This window comes from Triticum aestivum, chromosome 7D (assembly GCF_018294505.1).
Source record: "Triticum aestivum cultivar Chinese Spring chromosome 7D, IWGSC CS RefSeq v2.1, whole genome shotgun sequence".
Classification (NCBI taxonomy): Eukaryota; Viridiplantae; Streptophyta; class Magnoliopsida; order Poales; family Poaceae; genus Triticum; species Triticum aestivum.
Window position 1 is genome coordinate 232,380,007 of NC_057814.1, and position 9,552 is coordinate 232,389,558.

At 51.5% G+C, this 9,552-nt stretch overlaps 1 protein-coding gene across 1 annotated transcript; it reads right to left on the bottom strand.

Annotated features, from left to right (window-relative positions):
* Window positions 1–273: 273 nt before the first annotated feature.
* Window positions 274–1,616, bottom strand: LOC123166103 (BTB/POZ and MATH domain-containing protein 1-like). Its single transcript, XM_044583866.1, has 2 exons — window positions 1,489–1,616; window positions 274–1,352 (listed from the first exon to the last, which is right to left on the bottom strand). Coding segments are annotated over exons 1-2 (1,080 nt in total). The 5' UTR covers window positions 1,490–1,616.
* Between the last annotated feature and the right edge of the window lie 7,936 nt (window positions 1,617–9,552).

Here is a 9,552-nt window from a genome sequence, read left to right on the forward strand (position 1 = left end):
TAATACTCTTACACCAGTCAACATAAAAAGTGTGACACCTATGTTGGATATATTTTTCCAAGCTTCGCCCTGCAAGATTAGATTATGATCATGCAATAAGATGAGTTTAAGGATCAAGCTCCAAGCTCATGAAATAAAGGTAAATAAATGCCCCAAAATGCTTACCAGATACCACGGATCAATATTCCAAAACACGACACTAAAGCCATATATTCTTAAATACCAAAACTATATATGTCGATGTATCTTATTAGTGTCAAAACACGTCTTACATTATAGGACAGAGGGAGTACTATGGTATGTCCTAACCCTATTTTTGAGCTCAGCAATGATCAATGGGAATTTCAAAACCAACAATGCAAAACCTTTAGTGAGCGCTGCCTCCTTGAAATTTTCCTCCAGTAACAAGAAGTCAATGCAATTGTTCTTCAATTGAGGACAATTATACGTTTCGGCGCAAGCTAAAGTAGTTGAAACTGTATCTATCGATACATTGTCCCATAATTTTTTAGCACAAATAATCTTCAGGCGGTCAAGTGCATAGCAATCAGCTGCAATAACTAGATTCTGAAACATCTCACTGGAAGAATCACCAAGCTCGATTTCTGCAGGCAATTCATCAGTGTATAGAAATCGAAGCATAACTTTGAATATCTTAGGCGTGATGTCATGTAGTGTGATGGATGTCAGTGTAGCCTCAGCCATGGAACCGAAGAGCTCTGCTCTAAATACCGGTGAGCGGGCGGCAAGCACCACCCGGTGCGCACGGAATGTCTCAACTTCGACGATGAATGATACATCAGTCCCGTCGTTGCGATCTAGCACGGAGCCGAGATGGATCCCAATATCTGAAGGTGGCACGGGAATAGAGCCGTCATCTAAGACCATGACGGTGCACCCAAATGTGACGTAATATTTCTCCAAAGTAGCTCTGTCGACGAACTTGCTCCACCCCCAGTTGTCACCGTCATCGTCATCATCATCACCACTGCAATTTTTATCATCACCGACGTTGTTGATTGAGAAGTCATGAACACATGACCTTTTTGTGAATGATTTACATGGTTCGCCATTCCTGTCCATCAGAAAGGCCTCCACGATGGCCTTGACTCTTCTGGTTTTGCTCATGTGCCTGACGAAGATAGAGAAACACTCGCCCGTGTCGGACTTATCGGACCCATGCGGGTAGCAGTCAATCCTCCAACTGTGCCCCCCGGCGGAGAAGACGTCTGAGTGGACGGCCGTGCCCGTGGGAAGCTGTTTGATTTGCTCGTAGTCTACTTTGAGCTGGAGAGCAGCAGAACCCACCATGGTGGTCCGCGTTGGAGTCCATATCTTAGATCTCTTGCTCACTGAATAATTGTTAAGTAGTAATTTAAATTAGAATTTTTATCATCAAATTGCCAATCCAATACGTAGTACACCAATTCTGAAACTCACAAACAATTCAACAATCGAAATTAAGAAGAGCGCAAAACAAGCACTCACTCAATGGCTTGCTGACCGCCGAGGTGGCGGCGGCAGTCCTGCTGATGGTGGCGATCACTGATCAGGCAGCTCGGCCGACCTGCTGTCGTGTGTACGCCTTCTCTCGTGGCCGCCGCCGCTAGTCGCTTCTCTCCCCGCTAGGGTTTTGTCTCGGCTGTGGAGGCCGCCGAATCGTCGAAAGACGATCTGGCAGCAAAATAGAGTATTGACGGTTTTCTAATGCGAGAGCGCCGAGCCGCCGCCGTGCGTCACTCCGACGCCGGCGTCCACCTTCCCGCCGGCTACGGCGGCCACCCTTCCCCTCCCTCCGTGCGCGGCAAGTCTCCTTCCCTCCCCTTCTTCTCCCTCCCCGGCGCTCGCATGGCCTCTAGTCCGCGGTCTGTGAACTCGTCCTTCCAGGGTGAGCGGCCGGTCGTCTCCGGGCTGGGGCTCTCGTCCGCGTCTGCGTCGGAGAGCTCGGCCGGGGCCGGTGTTCCGCTGGTGGGGCCGGTGGAGGGTCCCGAGGGCGGCCCGTCGCGGCGGATCTCGTCGTGGCAGCCGGTGCCTGCGTCCAAGAGGACTCTCTGGAAGCGTCGTCGCGAGGAGCGGCCACCGGTGGAGGCCCCGCGGCGCCCGTCGCCTGGCCGCGTGAGGTCTCGCCGGAGATGAGAGATCGCTGCTTCAAGTGTCTAGAGAAGGGGCACTTCCTCAAGGACTGCACTAACAAGGTGGTGTGTCTCCGCTGCGGCTTGCCCGGCCACATCGCCAGCCAGTGCAAGAGGCCGCGCAGTCCGTCGCCGGTCAAGGAGCTTCGGCGTGATGTTGTCGCCAAGGTTGCCAGAAGCTCGTCTCGTGCGCGCGGGCCCGTCCAGGCTGCCCTTGTCGGCTTCGCGCGCTCTGCCGCCCTCTGCTTCGTCGCCCGTGGCAGCGCTTGCGCCGGCGGCGTGGCCCCGTCCTGCGCCACCGCGGCTGGAGGTGTCGGTTGATATGGAGTCGGAGCCGGCTGAGCTTTGCGTCGTCCGGAGATCCAGGGCCATGGCCGAGCTCGAGGGCAGGCTTCACAACGCCATGGTGGTCTACGTGGATGATGACAGGTCCGAGCTCTCGTCGGAGCTGGTGCTCCAGGCATTGCAAGAGAAGAGGGGCATCGCGCCTGACAGAGTCTCCGTTCATAGGTACTCGCCGGAGGATTTTCTGGTTGTGTTTGCAAGGCAAGAGGATCGGGTCGGTGTGGGTCTACAGCCGGTGCTGGAGTTCAGAGGGCTCAGGGTCGCGTTCAGGCGATGGATCAGGCAAAACCAGGCAGTGTTCGCGGCGCTAAGGACCAGGGTCAGTCTGGAGTTGGAAGGGACCCCCCCTGCTTGGGAGCTCGAGGTGGTGGAGAGTCTGTTGGGCGGCTCGTGCTTCATTGAGTCCATCGCGTCGGAGACCTCGTTGCGGTCTGATCTGGCATCCTTCAAGTTGATTGCTTGGACGGCTGAGCCGGAGACGATCCCCACGCGCAGGTGGCTGGCGGTGCTGGAGCCGGAGGAGCAGCGGGAGGCCTTTTTGCCGAAGACTTTGCAGTATCGAGTTTTGATTCATCTGGCCGCGGTCACCTCCTTCCCCGACGGGGAGGAGCCATGGTTTCTCACCGGTGCCTTCTTCAGGGAGCGGTCAGAGTGGTGTGCCTGAGTCAGACATGGATTTGGGCAGAGGAGGGTCGACGCGCAGGTGCGACTCGCAATACGGGGTGCGTGATCAGCGTGGAGACAATTCGCGCGGCAACGCGGGCGCGGCGGTCGGCCGGACTTTCGCCGCCGTTGTGGCTGAAGACCGGGAGACGGTGGCTTGGCAGCTTCCTCCCTTGGATCCGGTGCAGCTCGTGGGCCCGCCAGGTGGGCCAGCGCCCCTGGTACAGGATGGGCTGACCTCACGTCAGTCCGCTTTTGACAGTCTCGGGGGTACGGGTGGACGTGTGGTGGCGCCAGCTTGCTCGGGTGCCGGAATTTTAAATCCGGAGGGCGTCAACGACTCGACTCTGGCAGAAATCACATATTTGATCTAAGGGCAAAATTAAATCACAAACTGACCTGCTTTTGAAAAAATTTCACTCTGCTGACCCTTCCGTGTGGCGCCCGACAGCTAGGCGTCGCACACTACTATGCAGCGCCTCTGCCTTAGGCGTCACACCTCCTACCAGCGTGGCAGCCCTGGTCCAGTTGCGGCCCCACAGACAGCACTGCAGCGCCTAAGGCTTAGGCGTCACATTTGTAATGTGCAGCGCCCGTCTCTTAGGCGATGCACAGTCTGTGTTCCACTTAGGCTGGCCCCACCCTCTCTCCACTCCCACCCCCACCCCACACACCCCCACCCCACCCAAACCCTTAGACTTGCGTCCCTCCTCTCTTCCCCTCTCCCCCTCTCAAATCCTTCTCAAATCTTGCAAATCCGGAGTATTTGACCGTGGATTTCGAAGCCAACCCCTCCCTTAAGGTAATCTCCTCCGATCCCCTCGTTTTCATCCATAGGAATTGCCACATTTGCTCAAATCTTGCTACTTTGGGGAAACTCTAGCTTTGGCTTGGATTTGCAAATTTGTGTTGAATGATGTTATGTTTCTTTGCTAATTTGGTATGGTTAGGCTTTCATAGTATGCTAGGGTTAGGGTTATGTGTGTTTGATGTTGGTGTTAGGGTTATCCTATGGTTAGGATTGTGGTTATTGTTAAGTGGGGGTTATGGTTATTAATTCATATATGTGTGTTTGTGCAAATATTTTTGTTAAGTACTTACTTAATATCTGTGTTTTTGATTATTGTAGGGATGGGGAGAACATGTGTTTATGTTCATCATGTGGATAAAGAGGCCTTTTTGAAAGGCAATGTTGAGCCGGACCCGGATGAGCTTGACATGTTGTTTGAGAGTAGTCCTAGCTATGCGGAGCTCTTGGACCAAGTGAGGAAGGATTTGAATTAGATGGACCCAAGTGACGTTGTTGAGTTCGAGGGAAGGCATAATGTTGGTTTTGGAATGCACATCCGTTGGAAGACAATGCGTGTGAACTCCGAGCAACGTTGGATTGCATACAAGGAGACGGTTGCCGAATCTCTAGACAAGGCTTTTGAGTTATTTGCCTCCAAGAAGGTTGAGTCTACTTTGAATTTGGACTTGAACCGGAACCCCTCCCCATTGGTTGCTAGCACTCCCCCACCCATTAACCAAGATCAAATGAGTGAACCTCATTTCATGCAACAAGATTGGCCAACATTGAGCCCGACTCCAAACAACCAAAATGAAGCTTTTGAAGAGGAGAATAATGAGTACGAGGAGGATGACAATGAAGTTGATCTCCATGACAACAATGTGGGTGATCTCGACCAATATCATGTGCAAGAGACAATGGACCAATCCATCCCTTTTTCCCGTGCATATGCATCGGACTCGGATGACGATGGTCCCGATGAAGAAGTTGATGAGGAGGGGTTCACGCCGAAGGAGGCCCAAGCATTCAAGAAGGTATTCGGGAAGGACCACAAGACACCATTGTTCAAGGATCTTAGTCTCGCGGATGAAGCCGTTGTGGATGGTGGCAAATGCATATCTCTTGGAGCTAGGCCAAGTTCTCATCGTGATTTGGAAGACGGCAAGAACGGGATATATCCCGGTTGTGAGTTTGAATCCTTCTTGGAATTGAAGATGTGGCTTGACAACTATTCGGTTACACATTATCGTCCACATAAAGTGGCCAACTCGGACGTCAATGTGCGTTACACGGTCAAATGTGAAGTGTCAAGATGTCCATGGATTGTGGGTGCGAGGCCATGGAAAGGAGGTCCCACTTGGCGCATAGTGAGTTGTCTACCAACTCACATGTGCCGGCACAAGAATGCGGATGGCGAGCTTGTGTACCAACAACACAGACAACTCACGTCCGAGTACATTGCTTACAGGTTATCCAACCAAATATCCACACTTCCAATAATGAGCATCAAGAGTGTCATTGACCTTGTGAAAGCCATTTTTCATTACAAGGTGAAGTACGGCAAGGCATGGAAGGCGAAGCAAGCCGCATTCAAGATGTTGTATGGCAATTGGGAGGAAGCATACAACCGACTCCCTAGGTTGTTGTTAGCTATGGCCGCCACAAACCCAGGCATGGTTCACGTGGTTGAGCCTCATGGGCACCAAACATTGATTCATAACGGGAGGACCGTCCGAGTATTTGGCCATGCATTTTGGGCCTTTGAGCAATGCGTGAGGGCTTTTGAGCATTGTCGTCCCGTCATCGCCATTGATGGCACGTTCTTGACCGGACAATACAAGGGCACTTTATTGGTTGCAATAGCAAGTGATGCCAATAACCGGGTGTTGCCTTTGGCTTTCGCTTTGGTTGAGGTGGAGAACAATGATAACTAGGAGTGGTTCTTGCGTCAATTGAGAACAAGGGTATCACCGGCTGAAAGCGAAATTGTGTCATATCGGATCGCCATCCAGGAATTCTAAACGCGGTGGTGGTTGACATTCCCGGACATACAAAGTTGCACCATCGATGGTGCATGAGGCACTTTTGTGCAAACTTCTATAGGGCATGTGGTATCAAGGAGCTGGCCGATGAGCTTCAAGATTGTTGTCTCGCTTTCACCAACAAGCGGTTTGCCACATTGTTCAATGCATTGCTCAGACACAAGAAACTTGACCCCGATGGTCTTGAATTTCTCAATAGGAACATTGTCGAAAGGAATATGTGGGCACGTGCTTTCGATGAAGATGGCCGGAGGTACGGTCAAATGACAAGCAATATGGCAGAATGCTTCAATAAGGTGCTCAAGGGTGTACGTGCATTACCTGTGACGGCAATAGTTCAATACACATTTGACAAGATGAATGGATACTTTTTAAAGTACTCAATGGAGACGGATAAGCAGATTGCTAGTGAGAACAAGGATAAGCACAAGTACTATTTCCCACCAAAGGTTGAAGAATGGTTGGACTTTCAATCACGAAAGGCAGACTCCCAAGAAGCTGTACTATATGACGACAACGAGTGGAAGTATGAAGTGAAAGAGCCTGGAGGAACCACAAACGATGGGCACCAACACGGAGGCCGCGCTTTCAAGGTCTCCCTAACACGGTGTGATTGCAGCTGCATGAGGCCATCGTTGCTTCATCTCCCATGCTCGCACTTGTTAAATGCATCCTGTGTTAGGAATGTGGACGTCAATCACCCTCTTACCGTGAGGGAGTCCGAGTTCTCAATCATGACGGTAAAGAATACATGGGCTCCCCGGTTTCAGCCATACTTGGACCAATCACAATGGCCAGAGTATCATGGAGTTCAACTATGGCCGGACCCGGAATTGAAGGTCGTTAGACGGGGAAGACGTAAGACAAAGCGTCTTAGAGGTGACATGGACGGATGGGGCCGTGGTGGCGGTGGAGAATACGGCACCGGCCAATTCCAAGAGCCTCGTGAGCAAACCTGTTGTGGGGATTGCAGTCATCAGGGACACAACACAAGAACTTGTCCCAAACCAAGAAAAAGATCAAAGAAAAATGATGCAAGCACAAGACAAGCAAATGATAGCCAACCAAGTCAACCAACGAGTAGCCAACCAAGTCAAGCAAGCCAACGAGGAACTAGGCAACAAAGAGGGAGTCAACTAGGTCTTAGAAGAGGCGGTTGTGGTGGTAGAGGCCGTGGAGGTGGTAGAGGCCGTGGTGATGGCCTAGTCCGTGGTGATGGCCTAGGCCGTGGGGATGGTCTTGGCCGTGGTGAAGGCCTAGGCCGTGGTGATGGTCTTGGCCGTGGTGAGGGTCTTGGCCGTGGTGGTGGGAGAGGCCGTGGTGGTGGTAGAGCCCGTGGTGGTGGTCTAGGCCATGGTGGCGGTAGAGGCCGTGGTGGTGGTCTAGGCCGTGGTGGTGGTAGAGGCCGTGGTGGTGATCTTGGCCTTGGCGGCGGCCGTGGTGGAGGAATGTTCAGTTGGCTCAATGGACCATTGCCGTATGTGACTTACCATGATCTTGTTCTTTTGGCTCAATGCTTGTGTTGTCATTTTGCATTGTGTGACTAACTATTATATTGCCATTTCCATAGGTATGGAAACAATGAAGGGGGTCGAGGACACGGAGGGGGAAGGTGAGCTCCCTTGGTGGTCGGAGGAGGGAGAAGAAGAAGAAGAAGAGAGGAAGAAGAAGGGACAAGGACCGTGACCTTCTTATGAACCAAAATGTGTGCTACTATGTGCTATGAGACGTAAATGACTATGTCTTTTGGCTCAATGTTTGTGTATGACTATGTGATTGGACTACTCTATTGCTATGTGTGTATGAGTATGTGATTTGGACTACTATATGTGCTATGTCTTCTTTCTGTGTTTTGGACTACTACGTGTGATTTGGATATGATCATGTGCCATCTATGTGAATCACAAAACATAAAAAGCACTTTGTATTTGAAAACAGCAGATAGTGCAGCGCCTAAGGGTACGGCGCCACACTACTCAGTGCAGCGCCTCTTCCTTAGGCGTTGCATACTGACTTAGCAAATTTTTGGGTGCAAAAGCTACTGGAACGCTTCTGTTGCTCTCTGGACTGGCATGTCCAGGTGTGCAGCGCCCAAGGGAGAGGCGCCACACACCATAGTGCAACGCCTCTCCCTTAGGCGCTGCACGTCTGGACATGCCAGTCCAGAGAGCAACAGAAGCGTTCCAGTAGCTTTTCGACCCAAAAAATTGCTAAGTCAGTGTGCAGCGCCTAAGGGAGAGGCGCTGCACTGTAATGTGCAGCGCCTCACTGCTGGGCGCTGCCCAGTACAGTCCAGCGCCTCTCCCCTGGGCGCTGCAGACTGACTTAGCAAATATTTGGCCCGAAAACCTACTGGAACGCTTCTGTTGCTCTCTGGACTGGGATGTCAAGCCGTGCGGCGCCTAAGGGCAAGGCGCTGCACTGTGGTGTGTGGCGCCTTACCCTTGGGCGCTGCACATCTAGACATGTATTAGGCTGCACTCACCCCCTCCCACCCATCCCCACCCCACACACCCCCACCCCCACACAAACCCGAAGCTCAGTGCCTCCCCTCTGCCCTCCTCTCTCTCCCCCTCTCAAATCCTCCTCAGATCTGGAGTATTTGACCGTGGATTTCGAAGCCAACCCCTCCCTTAAGGTAATCTCCTCTGATCCCCTCGTTTTCATCCATAGGAATTGTCACATTTGCTCAAATCTTGCTACAAAACCCTAGTTTTGGCTTGGATTTGCAAATTTGTGTTGAATGATGTTATGCTTCTTTGCTAATTTGGTATGGTTAGGCTTTCATAGTATGCTAGGGTTAGGGTTTTGTGTGTTTGATGTTGGTGTTAGGGTTATGCTATGGTTAGGATTGTGGTTATTGTTAAGTGGGGGTTAGGGTTAACCAAGAATTCTCGGTTTTGTAGGCATGGCTTCATCCGGTTCCATGACGAGGCCATCGTGTGCTAACCAAGAAGACATGCCGAACAAGTGGGAGGACGCATCTTTGGACAAGGTGAAGGAAAAGATGTCGACATCCCGCCATGTTGGTGTGGAGATGTTTGCAAGGTGAAGGTGTCCACCGACCGAAATAAATCATGGACGGAAGGGCGGAGATATTTTGTATGCCCGAACTATGCTTATGATCGTGCACTTCCAACTAACGCCTATGACCAACCACCGGTAAGCTCGAGAAGTAAAATGTTACTATCAAATGTGTGTCAACACTAACAAAAAATTTGTATGCAGTCACCGCCTCCTCTATGCAAGTACTTCACGTGGATAGATCTTGAAGTGCCAGAAGATGTCAAAAAGGACCAATACCAAGATTGTCTTAGGCGGCAACGTCGGTTCGAAGAATCATTTCGAAGAGGCTTGGAGGAAGAGCGTCGTCAGAAGGAGAGGATGGAGCGGAAGAAACGAGAGGAGGAGAGGGCACGCCAAGCGAAACTTGCTCGTGAGGAGGAGAGGGCAAGAAAGCTTGCAAAGGCTCGCGAGGCGCAAGAGGAGGACTCGGCCCATGACAAGAAGGGGAAATGGCCTCGCTCTACTCAGTAGGGACTTCGCTTCGCTGCACTCGTCGGCATAAAATTTGTAATGA